At 52.6% G+C, this 23,621-nt stretch overlaps 10 protein-coding genes and 1 non-coding gene across 11 annotated transcripts; 3 read left to right on the top strand and 8 right to left on the bottom strand.

Annotated features, from left to right (window-relative positions):
• Nucleotides 1-146: 146 nt before the first annotated feature.
• ASPVEDRAFT_39765 (DNA replication factor Cdt1 C-terminal domain-containing protein) lies at nucleotides 147-2,316 on the bottom strand. Its single transcript, XM_040811994.1, has one exon. It carries the CDS (start codon nucleotides 1,958-1,960, stop codon nucleotides 374-376), a length of 1,587 nt encoding a protein of 528 aa, XP_040666083.1. The 5' UTR covers nucleotides 1,961-2,316; the 3' UTR covers nucleotides 147-373.
• Nucleotides 2,317-2,878: 562 nt separating this feature from the next.
• On the bottom strand, nucleotides 2,879-3,334 carry ASPVEDRAFT_39764 (uncharacterized protein). Its single transcript, XM_040811993.1, has one exon. It carries the CDS (start codon nucleotides 3,242-3,244, stop codon nucleotides 3,032-3,034), a length of 213 nt encoding a protein of 70 aa, XP_040666082.1. The 5' UTR covers nucleotides 3,245-3,334; the 3' UTR covers nucleotides 2,879-3,031.
• A 1,329-nt stretch (nucleotides 3,335-4,663) lies between these two features.
• Nucleotides 4,664-6,490, bottom strand: ASPVEDRAFT_27056 (uncharacterized protein; the record flags this gene model as incomplete). The annotated part of the gene is made up of 1 exon (XM_040809974.1): nucleotides 4,664-6,490. One exon carries the CDS (start codon nucleotides 6,488-6,490, stop codon nucleotides 4,664-4,666), a length of 1,827 nt encoding a protein of 608 aa, XP_040666081.1.
• A 4,711-nt stretch (nucleotides 6,491-11,201) lies between these two features.
• ASPVEDRAFT_81892 (Golgi transport complex subunit COG5) lies at nucleotides 11,202-12,647 on the bottom strand (the record flags this gene model as incomplete). Its single annotated transcript, XM_040817108.1, has 1 exon — nucleotides 11,202-12,647. One exon carries the CDS (start codon nucleotides 12,645-12,647, stop codon nucleotides 11,202-11,204), a length of 1,446 nt encoding a protein of 481 aa, XP_040666080.1.
• A 736-nt stretch (nucleotides 12,648-13,383) lies between these two features.
• ASPVEDRAFT_t55 lies at nucleotides 13,384-13,455 on the top strand. Its single transcript has one exon. It is a non-coding gene; the product is annotated as a tRNA-Glu (tRNA).
• Nucleotides 13,456-13,643: 188 nt separating this feature from the next.
• ASPVEDRAFT_81891 (class II aldolase/adducin domain protein) lies at nucleotides 13,644-14,809 on the bottom strand (the record flags this gene model as incomplete). The annotated part of the gene is made up of 5 exons (XM_040817107.1): nucleotides 13,644-13,718; nucleotides 13,764-13,932; nucleotides 13,999-14,131; nucleotides 14,185-14,445; nucleotides 14,524-14,809. 5 exons carry the CDS (start codon nucleotides 14,807-14,809, stop codon nucleotides 13,644-13,646), a joined length of 924 nt encoding a protein of 307 aa, XP_040666079.1.
• Nucleotides 14,810-15,385: 576 nt separating this feature from the next.
• Nucleotides 15,386-16,017, bottom strand: ASPVEDRAFT_81890 (protein SYS1; the record flags this gene model as incomplete). The annotated part of the gene is made up of 2 exons (XM_040817106.1): nucleotides 15,386-15,704; nucleotides 15,770-16,017. 2 exons carry the CDS (start codon nucleotides 16,015-16,017, stop codon nucleotides 15,386-15,388), a joined length of 567 nt encoding a protein of 188 aa, XP_040666078.1.
• Nucleotides 16,018-16,252: 235 nt separating this feature from the next.
• Nucleotides 16,253-16,907, top strand: ASPVEDRAFT_149276 (cytochrome c oxidase subunit 6B family protein; the record flags this gene model as incomplete). The annotated part of the gene is made up of 3 exons (XM_040808196.1): nucleotides 16,253-16,330; nucleotides 16,386-16,673; nucleotides 16,785-16,907. The coding sequence occupies 3 exons, from the start codon at nucleotides 16,253-16,255 to the stop codon at nucleotides 16,905-16,907; spliced, it is 489 nt and encodes a 162-aa protein (XP_040666077.1).
• Nucleotides 16,908-17,417: 510 nt separating this feature from the next.
• On the bottom strand, nucleotides 17,418-20,351 carry ASPVEDRAFT_129151 (putative RNA-binding protein (Nab3); the record flags this gene model as incomplete). Its single annotated transcript, XM_040806612.1, has 6 exons — nucleotides 17,418-17,959; nucleotides 18,021-18,063; nucleotides 18,112-18,241; nucleotides 18,300-18,786; nucleotides 18,840-19,019; nucleotides 19,088-20,351. 6 exons carry the CDS (start codon nucleotides 20,349-20,351, stop codon nucleotides 17,418-17,420), a joined length of 2,646 nt encoding a protein of 881 aa, XP_040666076.1.
• Nucleotides 20,352-21,353: 1,002 nt separating this feature from the next.
• ASPVEDRAFT_81887 (peptidyl-tRNA hydrolase domain protein) lies at nucleotides 21,354-22,033 on the top strand (the record flags this gene model as incomplete). The annotated part of the gene is made up of 3 exons (XM_040817105.1): nucleotides 21,354-21,562; nucleotides 21,635-21,895; nucleotides 21,946-22,033. 3 exons carry the CDS (start codon nucleotides 21,354-21,356, stop codon nucleotides 22,031-22,033), a joined length of 558 nt encoding a protein of 185 aa, XP_040666075.1.
• Nucleotides 21,824-23,489, bottom strand: ASPVEDRAFT_559781 (snoRNA-binding rRNA-processing protein UTP6). The gene is made up of 2 exons (XM_040815145.1): nucleotides 23,296-23,489; nucleotides 21,824-23,230 (listed from the first exon to the last, which is right to left on the bottom strand). Exons 1-2 carry the CDS (start codon nucleotides 23,383-23,385, stop codon nucleotides 22,139-22,141), a joined length of 1,182 nt encoding a protein of 393 aa, XP_040666074.1. The 5' UTR covers nucleotides 23,386-23,489; the 3' UTR covers nucleotides 21,824-22,138.
• Nucleotides 23,490-23,621: the final 132 nt, after the last annotated feature.

The raw sequence follows: 23,621 nt of genomic DNA, 5'->3' as shown, positions 1-23,621 counted from the left end.
CCTGATTGCTGGCGTTGAGGCGTGGTAGAGTTGTCGACCTTCGTTCTCCAAGTGCTCTTATCCAATTGATGGGTAGATTCCTTGGCGCGTGCGAGACGCGACACGGTCACGTGGGGCCGCGTCGAGCCAAAGTGGTTTCGAGCCAATCAGTAGGCGTCAGCAATGTAGACAAGAATTATGGAAGGGTTCAATTCTTCAGTTCCTCAAGTGTTCATTAGTTTTATAGTCTATCATACAGGATATCGAATACAGCGCTGATATAATCCGCGTACAAAATGCAGCCCATAGTCATAACTCCAAAAATGCCAATCGCCATGAGGTATCGCCAGAAAACATGGATCCAAACAGAAAAGAGTGCAGACAAATACTAGTATCAGTCCAAAAGTTTCGGGGACTCTTCCCATCCAGGCTTCAATTGAGCCACCTTGGCTCCAACATCCTTCAACTGGACATCGCCGCAAGACTTCAAGACGACCGACTTGAGCTGGTTCACGACAACAATGTTCACCCAGTGGCCAGCAACATCTTCACGAGCAAGGATCTCCAGGCAAGCTTCGACTTCTTTCTCCGAGATTGGGTTGCGAGTCGAATCCTGCACATTGCGGACAATGGTCTCCAGACAGAACGGAGTCCGCTGCGCCGCCAGCCTTGCCAGTGGCCCATTGCCCACATATCCTGCCGGTCGAAGAAGAGCCAGCACTCCCGCAACCTCCTCGATACGTCCAGATGCGGCACGACGGAGCAGCACCTCCTTAGACGGCGGCGGAGGCAATTTCGCCTGCCGCAGCTGCTTATTCTTAATTCGATCAAGCAGCCCTTCGCGCCGACTCGTCGTCGCATTGCGCACTTTAGCGGGTGTACTCGAGGTCTCGTCGCCGGCGGCCTCAGCCAAAAAAGTCTCCATCTTCATCTTTATAACACCACCCTTCAAATCCTGCAGCCGCTGCTGCCCCTTCCGGAACGCGGTGAATGGTGCCAACGACTCCTCAATTGAAACCAGGCCCAGGTTTCCCATATAATCAACACTTCCCTCATCACCCCCGGCATCATCCAGCGCCTTCTCCCAAAGCAAATCGGCCGCCTCTTCAAACCGCGCCTGCAGCTCACCCTCATCATCAAGTCGATCACTCCGCCCATTCACCTTCTCCAAACAAACTCGGCCAAGCCCATGATTCGCAAGCCGATACCCCATCCCACTCTCGCACTCTCTCGTCTTCAATACCCACAATAACCTCTGCAAATCCTTAACAACAACCTTCCTCTTCTTCCAGATTCGCTCCACACTCGGTAAGAACTCTCTCAGATCCGCTGGCGCAGCAACACCCTTGTGCGCCGCATGGATCGTCAACGCCTTAAGAAACGCCGAATGCAGCGTGACCAATTCCGCCACACAGGGCGCACGCGTAACAGGAAGAATACATGCGTTCGATCGTGGTAGCGGCTTAGTCTGTCTCGGAGCGCGCGGCTTTGTCGGCGTACTCGGTGTGTGTACAGCGCTACTTTTATCCGCATGCTCAGGTTGAGTTCGTCCTGTGCGTGCCTGCCGCGGTGTTGGCGATGGTATCGGGGTAGAGACATAGTGGCCACTCCTGCGAGTATTTCTGGAGCTGGGTGTTGAAACGGATAGGGTACTGAATTTCAAGGATTTGGAGGGTGTTAATATGGACAAGTCCTTGCTGTTCTCTTCGGTACTGTTCCCCGATTCGCCTTCCTGCTGCTCGCGGATCGTGAAGTCGACATTTTCGAGCTCCCCAAGTTTCCGTTTCTTGGAAGGTGAGACCGGCAGTTGACGGGGTGTTGAGGTGGTAGCGAGATCCTTCTTTCCGTCTATGAGACCGAGGGATGCCGATGAGCTAAGGCCGGGCTTGGTCGCTCTTGCGAAGCTCTGGATGCCCGTTTGGCTCGCTCGAGGCAGGCGTGTAGTACGCGAGCGGGCCAGTGTAGAGGAGGTGCGAGGCATCGCGACTTCCTTGTGATTGATTAAGAAGAGTAAGGAGGAAAATTAATACAATGCGAAGTATTAAACATGAAAAGTAATCGAGAACCCGAAAATCACAATCGAGTAAAGGTAAAAAGGTCGAGACTCGGGTTTGTTTAATTGAAGTCGAGCAAAGGGATGGGCGGTTAAAATTGGAGTTTGGATTTTAAGGAGAAAACGCGTCGCGACGCGCTGTTGGCGTTCGTGTCCGGATTGGGTTAAATTACCAGAACGTGGGACTGTCATCCCATCGCGACAAGCGCACTTCGACTGGATAGGAATTATTGACCAGAGTTTCAGGGGATTAAGCATCACGGTAGAAGGAATAAAAATACCGGGTTGAATCTTGGTTTTAACCTACCATTCTATACAGCCCATCACTCCGGTGATCCAGGTCGAGGCTGGAATGCCACATACCTCCCACCCACGGTCTGGGCCCTATCCAGCACCCCACTCATCCCCGGAGAAAAAGTATTCTGAAATTATTTGAAGTCCATTAACTAGCTATCATCAATTCGTTTAGGCAAGACTGAACTATCGAGACTAAAGCTAAGCTAATAAGCTCCGCATCCACAAATAGTCAATTAGCACGCAGTACACAGTACACCATTCACTCGAGTTCAATCGTCCTCCCACTTGAAGTCGAGGTAGGGCGGGGAAGCAGTTTATTTCTTCCCCCCAAACCACCCCGAAGCTGTACTCTTCGCCTCGCCCGCTTTATCCTCAACCTCATTCTTCAGCTTGGTAGCCTGCTGCTCTGCCTCGTCTCGCAGGTTTGCCGCCTGGCTCTTATTCTGGCCACCAAACCACCCTGAGACTGTACTCTTCGCCTCATTCGCCTTGTCCTCGGCTTCATTCTTCAGCTTGCCAGCCTGCTGCTCTGCTTCGTCACGCAGTCTCGCCGCCTGGTCCTTACCAGCCTGGCCGAGGTCATCTAGCTTCCGCTGCGCCTGGGATGCGAGGTCGGTGTCTTTGGTCTTAGGGTTGTAGGCCTATTTCACTGTTAACATCTGAGAAGGCGGATGGGGGAGGTAAAGGTGCATTGGGACGCATTCATACAGCCTCATCAAGGTTCAGATTCGTTTCCAGGCCGGCTTTCTCGCCAGCTCGCTCGGCTCGGTCACCCCCGGGTCCCCCGGTGGGTGCTTTGCCGCGGACTTTGGTCATGTCATCTATACCGGCCAGGTTAGTAATAGTTCCCGGGGCGGGTGTTACACGACCGACGCCGATTTGGTATGCAAGGTAGTAGCTTCGAGGCACGTACATTTCATCTCCTCCTTCGCGAGCTTAGGATCGCCGCCAGCGCGGTAGAAGTAGTAAGCGCCTGCGCCTAGGGCGCCGAGGCCGAGATACAGACCGGTGCGGTTCTTTGGGGGCGCGGCCATTGTGTAGAGTGGTTGTGGGAGTATGTAGTTTGATTTAGGGGATCGTGATGTAATTGAAGTCGGGCGGTCGTTTTAGGATATACCAGGTAGTAGTTCGGTTGTGAGGTGGTAGATTATGATATCCTTTGCGCTCCAGGTAGCTGAGATGGTGAGGGAGTGTAGGTTGTGGTCCAGTATAGAAAGGCAGTTGGATTGAACTTTTTTTCTCTCTCTCTACGCAAACCAGGTAGCTGGATTTCCCTGGTTCATATACCGGCAAGCTTGTGCGGGGAGAATCGGTGATGCTTTTGTTCGGCCCTGACGTCACCGGGCCATCATTTGCCATGGACGCTACATAGTGCCAGTCCACCTCGGACTAGTGCAAGGAAGTGTACTCAGAGTAGTGAGATCATCGTGGAGTTCCGTCTAAATAGAAACAGGAGTCTCGGAGCTAATAGGGGAATGATATCAGCTGGTGGGATTTCATGTCGCGATATTGCCCGAGATTCACGCGGCAAGTTTTATGAGAACAGTTGGGTTTAAATGAGTTCATATATTCAGGATAATGAAGAGAGAACAAGAAATATACAAAAGCATAACGCTGCCACGCCACAACCGGAGGAATCTGAATATCTGCCCAGAACTTCGTGCGGAAAGCCGGATTTGAAGCTGGGGTATCTTCAAGCGCTGGATACATACGACCCAAAGGAAAACGCCAGATCATGCAGATCAAACACAAAATAAGAAATAGAGCTTAGACTGGAACAGTAAAACAATCCGAACAGAATATAACTGACATGGGGAAAATATAAAATACCCCCATGGAACCCGTCACTATGCGTTATTCATCAGTCATCACAAGTCATCAAGAACTGCCATAACGCTGTGGTGTATAATCAAATAACAATAGGCCCAGGTTCTAGAACGCCGTTTAGAATCAAAAACCGAAAAAAAAAAGAAATATAAACGATAGATAGCGCCTTCTGAAAAAGGTAGATACTAGCACAAGTCACACCTGGGCTTGCACGCAAGGAAATTTGGACGTAACGAGGGCAGTGATGGAGCCAATAAGTATTATCGGCCCACGCACAGGGAAACCTTAGAAAAGAGATGCACCACGCATCGTTGGTGTGAGATTTGGCTAGACCATGATGTCCGCACCGTTCTTGTTTTCGCTGGTAGCAACGGCAACAAGAGCCTCTAGTCGGCCCATTCCGGGGTCTCTTGACGCATTGTTGTTGATAATATCAGGTCGAGATTCGTGCTTTGAGTGGTATGCTTCGGGTTGTGAATGTATAGGAGGACAAGCCTGTACTCCGGATCAGTGATCTATCGCAACCGGTCCACCAGGATAACGGGGGCGTACTGTTTGGGATGTATCAGAAGAGAATGGAGGATGATGGGGCTCGACATAGCCGCTATTGTGCACAATGGCTGGGTGGTACTCGAGGGATGCCGTTGATGGCGTGTGGACTCCCTCGCTGCTGCTCGAGTCTTCAGGACTCGTTCGCGCAGCATGTGAACCTGACGTTGTAGTACTGTACGAAGACGATGCATGGCTATGGTGACCCCGGAATTCCTGGAGCTGTTGCTGATATGACGATGATGGGCGAGAACCAACGTTACGAAGCTCTGAGATAGTTTGCTGGCTCCAGTTCGAGGAATCCCGCCTGGGGAGAGACTTGTCCCTGATGTGAAGACCCGTCAAGTTCGTGTGCAATGACATATCCCACGAGACGTGACCGCGTCGATGACCAGGGCCAGAAACAGGCGGAGCTGGTCGAGCCGACGGCGGTGCGTAGTTGTACCCGCCGCTGATATTGTAGCCGGGAGCCGGCGGCTTATGTTGCGGATCGACTTGCATCGGACTCGGCCTGCGCACAGGTGGTGTCAAGGGCCGTCTCGCAAACTTATCGAAACTTTCAATTCCCGGTAAGCGGGGCGGCCGATCCCCAGAGTCATTACCCCCAACAGCTGGGGGGAGCGTTTCCGAGGGTGGCGGGTTAGGGTTCCCACTATATTCTGCGCGTGGTGCATTCTGCCACGTTGAAAAATGCCACGTTCTTCGCCGCAGCTCGGCTTCTGTCGGGTATTCTCTTTCATCCCTTGATGGAGGATATTTCCCGCTGACGGGACTAGCATATATTTCCCCTGGTGGCCCGTAACTCGGGGCCGGATAGGGTTGAGGATAGTGGACCCCCGAGAACGGATTAACTCCGGAGGGGACGGATAGTCGTCGAGCTGCGGTCTTGCCGTCCCAGAAGCCCGCAACCTGAGATGATGGGTGCATGGGAGAAGCGTTACCGGGATACATATGAGTGGGCGTATACGGAGAGCCGCCTGGAGGCCCATGCATGGCTCGGACCTGACCCGGCGGCGTAGTGGGAGCGTCCATCATCGGATCAAGACCTAGCCTGGATCTTGTGGTTGGATCGTTGGCCATGATCAGCGGTGGCGGGCGCCGGCGCAGCTCTGCCGGTTGGCTGAATGTTGAAGTTGTTGATGCGATACTAGAGGTGGACAGATTCCTGCTGTGCCCTCTGCTATGGGCTCCTTGGCTTCCTCCAGTACCAGCCCTCGCACGACCCTGGGGCCGCACTCGATCGGTGCGAATCTGACGCTGGAAGCGAGTGCCGGTGGCCGCCAGCGAATCACCGGGTATCTCCTCATTCACATGCACAGTTTGTGCGTGCTGCCGCAGGTTATCAAGTCTGGAAAATCGTCGCGAACAGTGGCACTGGAACGGGCGCTCTCCGGTGTGTTTTCGAATATGGCGAGCCAGATGCTCGCTCCGTGTGAAACTCAGGTTGCACGGCGGGAAATCGGTACAGTAGAATCGTTGTCCCTTCTTCTTCTTCGATGGCGGTGCATGCTCCTTCCGCTCTGACTCATGGTCCGAGCCTTCTTGTTCGGCGTCTGAGTCTGCTTGTATGGTCTCGTCCGAGACCGAGTGTGTGCTCCTACGGGATTCGTGGGTCATGTGCGCCGGCCGTAAGCCATGCTCCTCTTTAATATCGGTTGATAACCCGGAGTCCTGTGTCATCGACATGCTATCCGAATGAGGGCGAGGTGTGGCCGATGTTGCGATTGCATCGTCCATGGCACGGTCCGGTGGCGAAGAAATGTTGTTGACAGGCAAAAAAGACATATTGGCGGCGAAAGTTCATGTGCAAGCCAAGCTCCAACTTCTATGTACGAATCCGAGTCGGAGGGGCACCCGACAAGCACAGCAACTATACGGAAGAACTGGTGCTTTCGAGGCGAGAGGGAAAGACAAAATCGACCGGGCAACGTTCGACTAGATACAGGCGCACATCATGTAAGCAGGTGGACCTTGATAATTTCGCTGCGATGCGACATCTAGCAAGGGATGAAGATTGAGTTGGGCAGAAGAAACCCAATTTTCACGGTTGCTTTATTTCCCATATTATTATGCAATCTGTGACACTTACAAGAAATAAAAAAGGTTTCGCTTTGTCCACAGGGCTTTATTTTAAGCGAGGGGATGCGATGAATACGAAAGAAGTTGGGCGAGGATTTCGAAAATGACGACTAGACAGCCTCCAGGTGAAGAAGGCGAAGCAAGGGTAGTAGGTAGGCTGTAAACGGAGAGAGGGCGCCCATTAGTACCGAGGGCGCATCTCTGACGGTTCAGGCGAGGAAGGGACAGGTGTTCGGAAATGGGCAAAGCCGGACGTGAGGGAGGGCCAGAAAACTGGATTTGAAAGAAGGAAGAATGGAAGAACTAGAGGGGGGCGGCAAGAAGAGAGATGAGACGAAGAGGAAGTTTTGGTGGACTCGACGGATCACGGTTCAGTAGCGGGCGTCGAGTCGCGGGACGGTTGTGGGTATGACAGTAGGAATTCAATACACCGGGGGGGCCTAGCCAAGACCCAAACCGAATGCAAAAACCGGGCGACAAAGTGATAATAGTAGCTGGAGAATCGAATACAGCTCAGACAGGGCCGCCGCGATGGATGGATCGACGCGAGGCGAAGGAAGGGGTGAACGAAAATTGCAATAAAATCAGATCAGTCCAAACAGCCTATTAATAGGAAGTGTTGGCGAGTCGTGACACCGGAGTGGGAGCCAGGCACACCTCTGCCACGAGATGAGGCGGAGAGGATCGATATGGAGACGGTGCCGAGAGGAGCCGAGCAAGGCTGCGTAGAGCGAGGGCAGGGCTGGGATCGTGGCTGCCAGAGAGAAATGGAAAGAGGCAGAGGCAGTCAAGGGGAAGATGGGAGTAAAGAGGAGGCAAGTGGCTAAGTAAGGGGAACGATAGTGAATGACGGCAAAGCGATCCAGGTGGTGATGACGATACTTGGATTGGTAGAGGGGAAAAGAGGCTTATCAGAAATCAGAAACGCCGGGAGGCAAACGAAACGAGGGGCACCAAAGCGAGAGGGGAAGCTCTCTCTCACCATTACTCGATGATTGTACGGAATCCAGAGTATAATCGACCGGAGTCCTCTACCACGACCGTGAATAGGCTTCGTGATTCACTCATTCCACCAGCAGGCGGCCCTGAGCATTTCAGTCAACCTGAAATCCTCCACCCCCTCAGCGAGGTCATGATGATCCGCTCAGGCAGCCTGCATCGTGATAGGCACGCCGGGGGTTAGCCCCAGGTACTGACAACTTGGTCCGGATGGGCGGACACGAATCATCGACGTGCGATCGCTGTGGAGTCGGTGGGTGGAAGTCAAAGCAAGACTGGACCCTCAAATAGAATCGCCCGCATATATTCACTCTGGAATATATTAGTCGTACACAGGATATGGACAGTTACAGATGCACGGTTATTGTTTATCTGTCTAGCATTACTGCTCCGGAGAGCATCAACTACTGGCAAATATTACTATAACGGCCAGTATCCGTAACCCACCGCGTCTAAATACAGCCCTGTGCGTTCTGCGCCCTACAGCGTGCCATGGGTCCCAGAATACGAAGGTTTCCCACCCAAACACCCCTTTGATGACAAGTCTTCCTTCCACCAGGCCGGGCGGTGCGTCCGAAAGCTACGGGGAAGACACCAGGCACGAGGATACGGATACTACTATAGTACTTAACACCCAAGGACAAGCGCAAATCAGGAGCCATGGACAAAGGGGACCCTGTGCTCTTTCGCCCATTAAAAGGCCGCACAATTGCTGGTGATGTCCGCCATTTCTCGCAATCTTTCCATTTCCGGCGCAGAAGAGGTTCTCGAACTGGTTGATGGTTGGGCCGCAGTGACGTTACCATTTGACGGGGCGGGGCGTATCCCTTCAGCCCTCTGGTTCTTCTATATTTTCGCCCCATAAAGATTCTACGGCAGGGTCTGGCCATGGGGGACGTTCTACGAAAACCCGGGCGTCCCGATAGGCTCTGAAAACTCCGTCCATCTGTCCAGACTCATGATCTATGAGTCCAGACTGCTGAGAGCGAATCCGAGCGCTGCCACGCGGTTCTCCGTATATGCAGAGTACCTTACATCGAGATCGTACCCAACACCCACTCCTCGCCCACCTCGCAGTTTGCTCTTATATCACGTCGCGGAAGGGCCATGCTCTGGCAAAGCTGCAACCCTTGTTCCTGTGGTTGTCGAACAGGAGAAAGAGGACGTGGCCAGGAATACTCCACTGCGCCCAGCAATGAACGTCGAAACCACTTCTCAGCTAAGTTTATGGTGGGATACTGCAATGCTGTTCGATGGTTGAGGCTTGACAACCTGGTGGTTTGGCCAGATGGCGAGAGGTGCTGTAGCTGCACTCGAAGTATGAAACCCAATGCTTCGGACGACCCATAAAGTCACCCAGTCTTCTTGATCTTGGGAGGATACCCCCGGAATCTTCGGGGTAAGTATCTGAGGCGCCGTTAGTACTTTGTACACCGTATACACCGGACACCGTAGAAGCAGCGCCACGTCGAGTCTCTGCCCATCTAGGCAGCTCGTCGTCGAACTCTCGCGATGGTAACGTCACGCTCTGTCCAGTTCCCTGTTCCTAGCCATCATCTTGCATCCATCCTGCAGTGGACACGCAATGTCGACTTCATGATCTGCCTGTACAATGGCGACAATTGGCCCGAGCGCGGACAAGTTCACTGTCGCAAGCCACTGGTTCTGCTCGACCACAAGACGGAGTTCTTCTTCGCAGGCACTCCGTCGTCGACCGTACTTAACTCGCCTGGACCCCAAGGTTCCTCGCCCTCGATGATTTAAACAAGTTGTCAACTGTGGAGAAACAGCGGGGTCAAGGTTTTGGACTTTCCTGGACGACTGTCCGACCCCCCCGCCACTCACACCGACCAAGCGGCCCAACCACCACCATTCCATGACAGCTGCTGCATTAGTCGCATTCCCACGGGCGTGAATCGAGCTGGGTCGAGTACCGTTGAATCGCCTTGTCCCCTGCACCTGACTTGCGCCTGACTTACTGCTGATACGATTTGCAAGAACAAGGGCCAATCACACCACACGCACCAGACTCCAGACAGATTTCTTACTTTGTGGCAACACCAGGGGCTGGGCAGCCAAAGAGGGGCAATGGCCATGGAGGGCCAATCCCGACCCTCTACAAACGAGCTGATCCTCCCAAAGCCTGAAAATCAGAGGCACAAGGCACGGCGCCACGCAAGACAGCTGTTGCCCCTCGTCTTCGGTTGGTCTGGACCTGGTTTCAAAGTGGCAGGGATGATGCCAGAAAGTTTGTTGGAAATTCCAACAAAGAAGGGACCCCTCCCTTATCGGCTCTCGATACGGGACTCAAATGGTCACCTGCCCTGCTGACTCCGGACTAACTCCGGGACAATGCCGCTTGCTTCTCCAACCGGGCGGTACCTGCTCTAGCTGCTAACTAGCACAGGTACATCCACTGGCCATTTGAATGATTCCCGCCCGCCAATAACAGCCCTGCCACCATTTTCCCAGCAGAGACTGACGATGGTGCACGGCCCGTCTCGCAACGAAACCAACCTCAACCCTCAACGCCTGAATCGTGCTCTTCTACGATACTCTGCAAGTCTGTATACTCCGAGTAACGTTCAAAGAAACAACTCCGTCTGGCGGTGTGAGCCTCCTCGCACTTCCCAACCAATAACACCCCGGTTCGGTAAAGTCTACGCACACCCATGCCCAACGTATGCATGTCATAAGCAATAAGAATAATCTTATTGCATACATAGTGCATCCCCTCTGCCAACTGTCCACTGCCCAGGATTCCAATATAATGCATCTGGGCTTCCCACTCGAGTCTGCTCAGCCCAGTCCAAGGCCGAATGTTAATTGAAAATGCTGAGGTGGCAATTTGAGATAAACTACGAGCCGGTTATTTAAAACAGCAGGTAGGTAGGGTAAGTTAGGTTGTTGAGGCTGCTGCTTAATCTTAAGAACCCGTGACTACATCATACGATAATCGTCACCATCTCTCTATCCTTGCGAATAGGTTCCAAGGTGCGGCTCAAGAGCCGGAGGGCGCCGGAACCCAGTGTGCCTGTGCCTGGCCGTGCCTGATATTATAGGCACCTCTATCCTGGTCCATATGATATATGGAATAGGTTTCTACTAAGATGTGCTCTATCATCTTCAATCGTACAGATAAGTTGTATGATATGTCTCCATATGCATGGTCAATATAGGAACGGATCCTATCCTGGCCTGCTTCAATATCGATATACACATATGCTGCATGAACATCGACCGCAAAGAAACTAGACTATGTAACTCTCTGTAAAGCCCATTCTACATACATAATCTGCATAGCCTGCATAGATATAGGTAATATAATAAGATAAAATATCTATTGAGCTATTCAAATAAATACAGGGAGAACTCGCATAAAAAACGGCTTTGTCCACAACCTACTAGTACTAATAGCCTACCGCTCCAACACTCCCACAACAGCACTAACCATAACCGCCGCCTCGCGCTCCCAATTCTGGTTCTGGTCGCGTTTCTCCATTCCCACACCCAGAGCAGACTGCGGCAGCTGCGACCCGCGCAAGACACACTCACGGATCTCCCTCTTGAGCTTGTCGCGGTTCGAGCGGAGGGTGCGTGCTGAGACGCCGCCGCGGTGGATGATTTCCTGGATGCGCGGGGAAAGGGACGAGGCGAGGGAGCGCCAGAAGTAAGATGGGAGGGAAGGGGTGTCGAGGGATGTGAGGAGTGGGGTGAGGAGGTTGTTTTGTTTAGAGTCGGAGTTGGGTGGTGGTGATGAGGATGAGGGTGACGATGTTTGTTCTTGGGGCTGTGGGAGGGATGGGTGGGAGGGGGGTTTGATTGTGCTGAGGATTGCTTCGAGGGCGTGGATGTCCTGGCAGCGGGCGGTGATTTCGGGAAGGGTCTTGTCAAGGCTTGGGAGCATGGTTAGCCCCCGGGAGAGGTTGTTGAGGGAGGCGACAGTGGTGGTTTGGATGTAGCCTTGGAGAGTGGAGAGGAGCAGTTCTGGGTGGAAGTCTGCAGGATGGGCGGCGGTTGTTCTCGACGGTAAAGGAGAGAGCAGGTATAGCACATTAACGCCCGATATGAGACGGGCTCGTGCGTCGCGCGCTTGTTTGTAGCTTGACTGTGCAGTTGCGCCATTGCTGCTTGAATTGCTAGCTGAGATGGAAAACCGATTGATGGCTTGCTGTGCTCTGGCCTTGACAAGGTTCTCCGCCGGAATCAGCAGGTCGCCCTTCAGAGTGCGAATGACCTTGACTCGGTCGAGGCCGTGGCCTTCCTCGCCAACACCTGTATCAGAGAGCAGACGACGCAGGCTCACAATCGTCGATGCAGCGCGCTCAAGCGCACGGGTGTTGTCGTCTCGTCCAGGGCCCGGGGATGCCGTCCCATCGCCTCCGCCTGCTCCAGGAAGCCCGCCACGGCCAGTGACCTCCATCATCTGGCCATCGAGCTGCCTACCAAGCGCAATGCATCGCGCAACAGCTCGTGCGAGACGCACGGTGGCCAGAGAATTCTCCGTAGCCACTCTCGCCTCCTCGGCGGCCTCCCACTTGCGCAAGACCTCGCGCTCCAGTCGCTCGTACCCCTGCGAGACAGAGGCAACCTGATCGTCTGCTTCTTTGAGAATCTTGCTTGCAGCTGCGGTTTGGTCCCCCGTGTGCGTCAGCAAGGGGAGTGCTGATTTGGTGGTCAGCGTGTGGATATGCGTGTCGATCTCTTGAAGGTCGAACAATACCCGGGAAAGCGGGGTTGACAGATCCAGCGGTGTGTCTGTGGCATTGTTGGTGGCCACCACCAGCGAGTTGGCAAATGAGGCTGGCGAGAAGTCCGGGTCCAGGAAGGCCTCATAGTCTATGTACGAGGGTTCAGCGGCCATGTCGTACGGACTTGACTGCTCGGGCCTGGTGTTCACGAGGTGGCTGTTGCTCTGATATCGGCGATTCAATAATATAAATTTTGTGATGGGTCTTAAGCTGTTGTGTCGAAAGGACAACTCTACAGCGCCTGGTAGATGTATCTGTCGTCTTCAATGGCCGCTTCAAACACAGAGCTCAATTTAGCACCTGGCAAACGCATGTGACAGATCGAATTGATGCAGAGCAGGGACCGCAACCATCATCTGCCGCTAGTTGTGCGTGATGTCGGATGAAGTGTTGTTGACTGGCCAGTGTCCACAGTTGCTCTTTTGGACGTTTTGATGCCGCCTGCAGGGGTCGGTTAAGGGACTTAGTCAGCACATACTCACCTTGGACAGTACGTCAAGTATCGAGATCAGTCGCTGAGTTGCTTTATGTCTGTCTAGAGTATACTACTCCGATATATTCAGCTTTGAACTATGCTCTATACCTGAATTCTCCGTACATAGCCTGGCCGGCAGACCGTCTTTCAGGTGGTGTGACGGATATCTGCCATATAACTTATATCCGTGGTTGAGCCCCACCACGGTAAAATTGTGCAATCAGATTATCATGTATGACCCTTGGCTGTACATTCAAAGCGATTTAAAACCCAGATCCTCAATAAATTGGTGCAAAAGACCTGTAACCTCGCTTGACTGTCGTGGTGATGTCCAAGCCACATATAGCACCTCCAAACCCAACTTGCCAACAACATCCGGTGTGGTGTAATGGTTAACATCGCCGTCTCTCACACGGCAGCTCGGGGTTCGATTCCCCGCACCGGAAGCGAGTTTTCTTTTTCTGTTTTTGCTTGGTTTGTATTCCGATAGGTCTCCTCTATACAGCTACAGAGTCGAAGTTGGTCGGCGAGTTTGAGTTTTTGTGTCGTAACGGTGACGTCAATACTTTTTTAACCCTACAAACATACATTCCAATAACAGTACCCAATTATTATTTACTACCTAGACGATGGATTACTGAAGAACGCGCCCATTACTCTGCTCGACAGTAAAGTCAAACTCCGGCTGGAACTCCGTATAGAAGTTGTGCTAGGCTTGTTAGCACTCCGCTGCAAGACGGGGTGGTGAACATACCGGATTCTGCGCCGCATCAGCGGTATATTGAGCGACATCATCAGGGATAATCTTCTTAGGGACGCCATTCGCAGCCGCTGCCTCGGCCATTAGTTGTGCGTGGCAGGCGTGGTCAAGACTGACGAACAGCCAGGCGGCTTCGTCAACCGTTTGGCCGACTGTCAGGAGGCTGTTCGCTGTTAGTTCAACGAACTGGGCAGACCGATATCCAGCCGGGAAGGTAGGGAAAACATACCCATGATTCTGAAGAATGCACGCAATATTTTCTGGGCCCAGTGCTTTGGCAATATTGCGTCCCTCGTCCACTGCTAGAGCAACACCACCGTGATCCTCATAGACACCCAATTTGCCGAAGAAGTTGCATGAATCTATACATAGCATTAGCAAGCACATACTATAACAGCGGAAAGCCAGTACACACCCTGAGTAATCATCTCAATCGGCTTCCCAAACACACTCCACGTCTTCCCGTAAATGCCATGCGTATGCGCTGCAGCCATCACATCCGGCCGCGCCTTATGGATCTCCGAATGGATCATGAACCCGGCCTCGTTGATGGGCAGCTGCGCTCCGCCCTCTGTCACGTATCCCTCCGGGTCGACAAGGACCAGATCAGAGGCCTTCATGGCCGAGAAGTGCTTTGCGAATGGGTTGATCCAGAAGTGGTCCTTCAGGACGGGGTCTGTAGTTTGTTAAAGCCATGTACTACTACCATGCTGGAAGGGCAGATCGGATAGTCTTCAAGTATAAAATGCCATACCTCGAACAGAAATATGTCCTGAAATACCCTCGTTGTGGCCTTCTCTCCCGAAGTATCGGAATGCCGCGGCCATGTGCTCTCTTATCCATTGGCGCTCGGCGTAGGGGTCCGTGAAGGTCGGGACGCCTCTCAGCTTGAGCTTCCCGGCGCGGTCGCCGCGCGCGATGGCCTGGAATACTTTATCTTCGGAGGCTGGAGGGATGTTCTTGGTTGTGCTGTGAGGGTTGGGGTCTGGGTTGGTGACAACCACCTGGGCGGGGTTGGTCTCGGTGACGGTGGTGGACATTTTGCGACAGTTTATCAGCGTCACTCAGTATCTGGCGTTAGGTGGGAGAGAATGTAAGTGGTAACGGATGAGATATATAGAACAGTTGATTCGAGAAGTTCTGCAGTCTATTTAACTTGGTTCGGGAGCTGTATCCGCGCACCCCACTCGGAGTTGGAGATGATGGTGCGGGCTTGTTGTGAGAAGGCGCGCATGTCATTTGAAGGCGTTAGTTGATAAGATGGGCTGTTTTTTATTGGTTACTTATGCCACCGTATGTATGCACTTGTCACGAAGGATCCAGGTTGGATGAGTGCAGTAAAAAAATATCGAGACGCTGCAATATCACATGCACTGTACATCCATTCAACCGAGTTGAGTTGTTCTATTCAACTAAATGATGGACGCCCAATTTCAACAACGCCATCTCTACAGGCCCACGCCAGATAGGGTATACACTAAGATAGATACAGTAAAAAAGAGACCCGATGCAGCTCTGGAATCGCAACAGCTGTCGGGAAAGAAACAAGAAGAAACACAGGGAATTAAGGGAATAAATATAATGAAACAAATGAAGACCAGAAGGACGGGCACTGGTTAGACCGCGTTATCTCCCTTCATATTTACCATTTCATACCCATTGCTGCTCTCGGCTGCCTGAGCCGATCCTCGATCCGAGTTCTGCCCAGTACCAATACCTCCGAAGCTGATCGGTTGAAGCTCTCTCCACCGACACGCCCAGATCCCCATGAAAACCATAAACGCTGCGCTGACACATTGCAGACCCCACCAGAGGAGATTCGACGGAATCGCGCGGGTATATAACGAGGTCGTGATAAGATGCAAGAAATGAATCGTAAGAGCAAAATCAGGGATAAGCTTAGAGCGCGAAACGAGGAGGAGAAGGAATATAACACTGTATCAACACTTGTTAGTGGGATCTCCTGGTTTATATGACCGACAAACGCCCGAGACACTCACCATAGAAAGCTGTTCAACATCCACACCAGTCCAAGCATCCAACCTAGCGTCGTATCCCCCCGTAACGTATTCCAGCCGAGTACTAGGTCCAGCGAGAAAGCCGTGCCGTAGACCAGTGTTGTGAACAAGATCAGGGCCGTCGCGGTGACATAATAGGCAAGCTGGAGGACCAGGATCTTGCGGACGATTTTCAGCGGTGGAAGGTCTGTCCGCGCCCCCGCTGGAGGAGGTCTTCGGCGCGGGGGCATGAACTACAAGTTATACCAGCGAGAGACTGGTGATTTGATGTTTAGCGTCGTCCGCGGCGAAGCGTCCGGGGCACGTTTAGGTAGACAGGGTTCGGAGCGGTCGATAAGTTGGAAAATGTTTTCGCTTGATTAAAAGGGAGGTAATCCCGAAATCATATCCGTTGCGTAAATGTGCCCGTCAAATAACTTTGCACATTCAATCGAGAAGCGTAAATGGGGATGGTGGAATGGAATTATGAAGCCTGTCAACGATGAGGCTATGGGGAAGTTTGACCATGTTGGCCTAGCTCGGCGCCACATGACCGGAACGGAAGTCATGCGGAGCGGAGCGAATCTCGGGAGCTCCAGGCTTTGATGCTACTCGATAGCTCAAACAACACCTCCCGAACCTGATTTTCACTCGTTATACGTTTCTGTACGATATTTTAAACGCAATGGGTTGGTTTTCTTCGTCCTCCGATTCCAACAAGGCCTCCGACGGAGGTCGTATAGCACCCGATCGAACCTCGAGACAAAAATGCTGGGAAGGTCGCGATCGCTTCTTTGCGTGTCTGGACAACAACGACATCATAGACTCTGTCAAGGGCGATAAGGAGGCGCGGAAGAAGTGTGCGAAGGAGATTGCAGAGTTTGAGTCGGCTTGCTCCACTGCCTGGGTACGTATGATCCTGTTGATATTTCCGGGCCGGCCTTCCACGTCCCCGCGCTTGGAGGTGGAGGTTTCGTCGGTGTAGTTAGGAGCGCTCGCTGACTCTTTTCCTAAACAGGTCAAATACTTCAAGGAAAAGCGCGTGATGGAGTACAACCGGGATAAGACGATCGAGCGGATCAAGAAGGAAGATGCGGCTACAGTTACTGATCTCAAGTCGCAAGGATGGTCACAGAAGTGAGGAGATTTGGGCTGGACTGGAGTGAAGATGAACTTTTGAAAAACTACGCTGAGCCACAGACACTGGGTTATGAGCAATGGCTCTTGTACTTGTACTATATTTACGCTTAATGACTCGAACATCTCTACCCACATGCGAATCTTGCATTAGTATTATTGCAGTTTAAGAGTTGTTGCGACGAACCGGAGAAGCCGCATTCGATGTAAATAGTGATGAAACTACTAGAAACACCTGGCAATGGACACTGAAGACACGGAATGACCAACGCCGATGGACATAGTGTCCCAAAACAAGAAGAATCAAATCGAGAACTGTCTTTGCGCTAACTCCCCAAACCGACAAATATGAATGACCGATTGATTGCCCTGAATAACACCGAGTAAAATGGTAACCCTTTGGGGGTCAATCGAGTAACGGACAATCAACGCCCTACTCCTGTAGTTGAATGTCCGTATTTTTCATAAAATACGATGATGTTGCACAACAAATGAATTCAAAGAAAATCGTGACTCATTGTTTCCATTTGCCCAGCTGACTCATAATATTCTGGACTTGATGGGAGTTCATGGGAGGTTGACCCGGCCCCTGGTTGCCCCCTAGACCTTTAGCCAAGAGCGACAGAAGGTTTGGGTCGGAAATTGCTGCGGTAGTGGGGGGCTGCAGCGGAAATTGCTGTTGCGGAAGAGGTTGCTGTTGAGGATTGAGCGGAACGGATTGTCGTGTTGCCGCGCTCAGAAGACTTGCGAGGTCTGGAGTTGGTTGGGGGTTGGTGGGTGGGAATGGTGGTTGTGCGGTTGGAACAACAGGGGAGCGTTGCTGCTGTAACGCCGCCAACAGAGACTGTAGACCAGCACCGTCAAGATGCGAGATGGCGTTTGCGAAATTGGGTTGAGTTGGGAGAGAAGGCCCGACGGGGTGAGGGAGAGGAGCGGTGGGGAGGGCTGGAACCCCAAACGGAGGTGAGGTGATTGGGACGCCGGGGATATTTCGTTGCATCGACTGCGCTTGAAAGACAATGTCCGCTGCAACGTTGGGCTCAAGATCCGGGTATTCTACAGCCGTGGCGGTTAGTGACAAAACAATTTGCGCAAGTAGTAGGTTTCATGAACTCACCATTGGACCGAATGTTATCAACACCCAAACTTCGGTCGAATACCTGCAACGGAATTTTCCGAGACAGTTGACTGGGCCGTGAAAGTCTGACTACGGCAAGAACGCCCTCCAAGGCCTGGCGCTTGACTGCAGCGTCGAGAGGGATCCGGGGTCCTAACGTTAAAACATCGACACGAAGTCCCCGATTCCTAAAATTGGTTTCCACGTGGTATACGAAGTTCCTATGGGCTCGCATTAGCAAAACAACACTCGTCGATAGCTTAAGGGGTTATCCCATACCGATCGAGCTCCTCCAAAACAAGGATTTGCACATCTGGAACTTCCCTGGGAGCACGCCTAGGGATAGGTAGGTCCGTATCGCTGTCATATGTCGGACGGCCTCGAGGGCTTGGACTGCGATACCGTCTATCTCTTCCATATGGCGAGCGGGAGCGTCGCCTTTCACGCCGGTCAAAGCGTTCGGGAGTCCTGTCACGAGACCTGTATCCCTCTCGTGCACGATATGCACGAGGAGACGGCGACCGTGGCGGGCGATAATCATCCCGCCGGCGATGAGAGGGTTCATCTCGGAAGTCGCTGAACGGCAGCCTCGGTGGTTCGTGGGGCCGATCATAGCGATCCCCGGCCGGTCTTGATGGCCGATTGGCTGGGGGAGCAGCTCGATTATAGTCGGGCGACCTTGAGCGGCGGGGAGGGGCAGGTCGGGAAGACTCTGTCGGCGCCGGCGCCGGTCTCGTATTTCGCTGCGGCTTGGAAATTTCAAGATCTGAAGAAATCAGTACGCTTGCGCTCCCAAATATGAGACATTATAATACTTACGAACTTTACGTCCTCTCACGATAGCTCCCTGTTCGCTTTCAAGAGCTCGTTTGCAAGAGGGCGCCTCCAGGAATTGTATAAAACCGTAGGCCTGTTTGATCGATATTTGGGCTAGTTTCCCATAGCTGTGAAATATATGGAAGAGATCACGTTTTGTTACTCTTTCGGTGGGTAGATTGCCTATAATGATACAGTCATGTCAGAATAGGTTTGTTCGGAAAGGATTATAATAGAACGGGATTACTGACCGACAAACAATCTCGACCCATATGGAAAGCGATCCCAGAGACCCTCAGTCACATATATTCTTTCGTCATGCAGGAACGAATCATATTTCTTCTGGACTTCCGGGCCCCATGGAGCATCGTCGTTTGTGCGAAGTGGAGGTTGTTTATCAACGCGGCCATTCTTCTGGGTTGCAGTCGCCGGAGCGTCTTGGGAGTCCGCTGAAGCGGTTGAAGATTGCTGGAAGCTAGCAACAGGGGGAGGAGGGAGGGAGCCAGCACCCGAAGACGTCCCTGGCGCACCAGCTGTTAACGAGGACAGTCCGACGTTGGGCTGGTAATTACTCGGCTGGGCTGCATAAGGGTTTGAGGAGGCGTTAGAGGTGTTATGGGCAGGAAGCTGATGATAGGAACGTATATCATCGCCGGGGTTGTAGTTGGGGTGGATGGAGGGTTTCTCCTGGGGTGGAGGGCGAGGAGGGAGCCCTAGGGAAGATTGAGGTGCTTCATCGGCAGCGGCTTGAGGAGAGGCAGAAGCACCGTCCACTGAGATGGTGTTTCCAGAAACCACAGGGGCTGATGAGGATGGAAGGTTATCAAGGAGGTTCTGGAAATCGACACCATTCCCAGCAGTATTATCTTCAAACCTTTCCTCCGCGTCTAGTCGACCCTGGGGCGCCGTCTGGCCCTGCAGGTTGACGTTAGAGTCGTCTACCTCGTTCGCGAACGGGATGTTGCGAGCAGCTTGGGAAGAAGATGGGAGGGCACCGGGGACAGGGTGGGCTAGAAGGGAGCTAGGATCTGGTGCTGTCGTAGTTAGAGAAGAGTTTGATGGAGTTTCCCCGATACTCAAGGGTACTGTGGAAGAGTTTGTAGAGGGAATGGGCTTATGTGAAGGAGGCAACGGAGCAGTTGCGGGCGCAGCAGAGAGGGAAGTGGTATCCATGTCCATCAACATGTAATTGATTAAGAGAGGGCCAGATTGGAGGCTACCTTGTGTATGCGATTGATGCTGCGATGGTCGCTGTTCTTGACCACGCTGTACAGAGCTCGCCTCCCACCGCACGCCGCCCGTTTTTGTATACGGGCCACTCGATTGTATATTGTAGTTGTTTTCATGAATAAGCTCGGCTTGTTCGTAAGTCGAGGTGTCGTTGAACACGGGGTCCATCTGATTTTGCAGTACCGGGATATTGGTAGGTTCCGCGACGTGGACTGGGCGAGGGCTCTCGGGAGTCAACGTCTTGCCGCGAAAGTGAAGAGCCTCATCGGGGGATTCTGGCGTCATGTAGACCAAGTTGGGAGAGTGGATTCATCTACAAACAAACAGGGATCCAGGGGCGGCCGCAGTCGAGGAGCAAGTCCAGGTTGTTGTTGATTTTGTGACGATGAGCGCAGACCTAGCTTAGGTGGGGCTCTCGTGGTAAAAAAAACCAGGCGAACGGGTTAGAGCGCCGAAGGCGGCAAGCAGAGGAAGAGGAAAATGGGAGGGAAGGGGAGGGTTTCTATGGCGTGGGGGAGAGGATGAAGAGATAGAGCTGGTGATAAGGGTAGGGAGGAAGAGATGTGGTGGCAGGGGGAGGAAAAGTGGTTCGACTGCAGAAAGATCTATCGGAGAGAGCGGAAAAAAGTTGGATGCGCAGACGCTCGGGGCAGTCAGCCTGGGAACAAGAACCACCGGTGAAAAACAATAATAGCAGCACCAAATGTCGGTCCCGATACCGATCGCAATAATAATGCGTAATTCTATCGGCGATGGCGAGCAGACCAGGGCGCCTGCACTGGGTCCTCACTTCCTCAGATATACTGGGATAATTATTAATGGCAAGTCGGGATAGAGAGCTGTGACCGAAAAGTGACCAGGCAGACTGGCGCGAGCAGGAGATCTAAAGGTGGATCAGGCCCAGCTAATGAGCTTCTGGGAAGGCCGTGGAAGACGGGCGGAAGCTCATTGTGAGAGCGACTCTGAGGAACAGAAGAGAAGGTTCTGAGACTGAAACACCCTGAAGGAGAGGGACGCAGAGTTTGCTTGCGCAGAAAGTGAGGTGATCAGTGGGTCCGTTGAGTGCGCTTTATCTTTGGCTGAGTCGCCGGGTCTGGACCCTCCCGCTGAGTCTTTTAAGCCTTTGACGGCCTCGCTCCCGTCCATGTGACCTGCTCCGGCTCTATCAGATCTCCTGGCGTGGGCTTGGGCCTTGCGCTTACTGCTCTCCTGCGAGCCCGGCGTCTCGGACAAGGACAGCAGGGCGAGGGTCTTCTGATCCTCGTTGTTCCAGTGCAGTCCGGTGCCATGCTTCGTCCTCTCTTCCCCTCTCCTTTCTTCCGGTATAGTGCCGCATTTCGGAGATCGTTCACGACGCGGCGGGCGGACCTTACAGACGATGACTTGACTGCAGCTAGAGAATGGCTCTCCAAGTTCAACTCCACATCGGTCCCTCGCCACATCGGGGAGATCTCGTTTAGCCGTTCTGGCGGCCCTGGTGGTCAGAACGTAAACAAGTCTGTTCCCCCGCTCGATACAACAATACTAGGACAAAACTCTCAGTTCTAACACGTAGCGGTTGTGTGTAGGGTGAATTCCAAGGCCACGCTGAAAGTTCCTCTTGACTCCTTGTTGCCTTTGGTGCCGCCCATCATACTTTCTCCACTTCGGTCTTCCCGGTATTACGCTGCCAGGACACATAGCCTTGTCATACAATCGGAAGAGTCCCGAAAGCAGTCGGCTAACGTGGATGCGTGCTACGAGAAGCTCCACCAACTCCTGATGACGACCACAAAGGATATAGTTCCTGGTGAGACCTCCCTGGAGCAAAGGGAGCGTGTCAAGAAATTGTACGACCGTTATTACTGCTGCTACAGAATTGGCCGCTAACACTTGGCAGGGAAAAGGCAGGGAAGGAGGCTAGAATTAAGGCTAAGAAAATGCAGAGCAGCAAAAAGAGTAGTCGACGAGGGAGTCGTGACGACTGAAAGATTGCTTTTCCTCCTGAATCTATATAAACAAATAGATGCTGCATATATTCATGGCAATAAACGACGACCCAACAACGCCCCCAAAATGACTGGAATCTCGGCCTATGCTTCCTGAAGAGCCAGCTCCGCCTTGTGAATAGTGGCAGCAATGACCGTTTGGATAGCAGGATCCAAGTCTTTCGTCTTCTCAATTGGATGCAACCAGGTGATTACCTCCTTGGCGACCCGGGGCTTCTCGCGGTGTTCTTGCAGCCGCGAGAGTACTGTTCCCAATGCGCGGGGGAACTGGGCGGAAGTGGGTTGAATTCCGGCCGTAGGGAGTTTGATGTAGCATATCAGCGTATGCGGGCTGGCAGGCTTAGACTCTTGCATTACGTCTAGAATGTGTGACAGGACCTTCTGCAGACAGGGTATGTCCTCGAACTCGAAGACCATGTCGAAGAACTCGTGGCCGAATCGATCATCGTAATCAAACGCTTTGATGGCCGAGTCGAAGATGGCCAGTGGGATTGCACCACTAAGCGCCGGCGTGGAGTTGAGGGTTTGCAGGGCTGCTTCATTCACGGTATCATCCGAGGCACTGGGGTTGATATCCTCCTCTGTAATCTTTGGCATCATAATCATGTCGCCATCAAGGTCATCCGCAGATTCCTGCTGCTTGGGAGCCTCAATCTTTTCGTCCAGTCCAAGTATCCGTTGTCGCGCGACTAGCTTGGTAATGTAGATGAGCTCCAGTTTGGCATACTGGATCCAGAGATTCCTGGAGCTCTTGCAGAATCTTAACCCCCGTTGCATATAAGTCCTGGCCTGAGACATATCGGCATGGTCCTGCATTGAATATTGCGCAGCGTAAATCCACAAGTCCGCGTTCGTCGGATGCATTCGCAACACATCCATTAAGATTGTACTGAGCTTTTTGTACGCTTTTTGTTGCCGGGCGTACTCGATGTACTGAATCCATAACCCGATATCGCCGTGGAATTTGCGAGTGGCTCGATCAAGGACGAAGAAAATCCGGCGCTGCCCACTGAATCCCGTTGACTTGATACCCAGCCGCTTTATCCTCTTGCGTCGTAGACTGTCTAGGTTCATCTCATATTCGGCGTAGCGTACGAAATCGGCTGGCTGCGCACCGCGCGCATTGATTTTATGCTCAAAGTCGGATCGCTTCTTGATAATCGATGTGATTTCATCCTGTATGAAATTTGCGTGTAAGTCCCTGAGCGTCACCAGAATAAACCAGGCCTTGCGAAGCTCACTTTAGTGAAGATCTTTTTCTTCTCGTACTCTTTGAGTTCTGGGACGGACTTTTCGAGGAAGAACCGCGCCTTATCAGCAGTGGCAGACATGACCGATTTTGGGGCAGCAGATTTCTGCTAGACTAGGGGGAAGGGCAAACTTGGAGAGCGTTGTCGCAAGAGCAACAGAACAGTGGACAGGAAAAAGTCGCTGCTATCCCGCACTTTTTTCTGGGGAGCCTGAAATCCGAGGCTGAAAGTTCCTGGCCGCTTGCCCAATCCGCACTAGCGCGGAGTGATCATATGCGTCCGCCGGTTGCCGAACTTCAATTCGATGGATCGTTCCA

This window comes from Aspergillus versicolor (assembly GCF_001890125.1).
Source record: "Aspergillus versicolor CBS 583.65 unplaced genomic scaffold ASPVEscaffold_3, whole genome shotgun sequence".
NCBI lineage: Eukaryota > Fungi > Ascomycota > Eurotiomycetes > Eurotiales > Aspergillaceae > Aspergillus > Aspergillus versicolor.
Note: the sequence above shows the minus strand (reverse complement) of the source record. Positions and strands in the feature narration are given on the sequence as shown.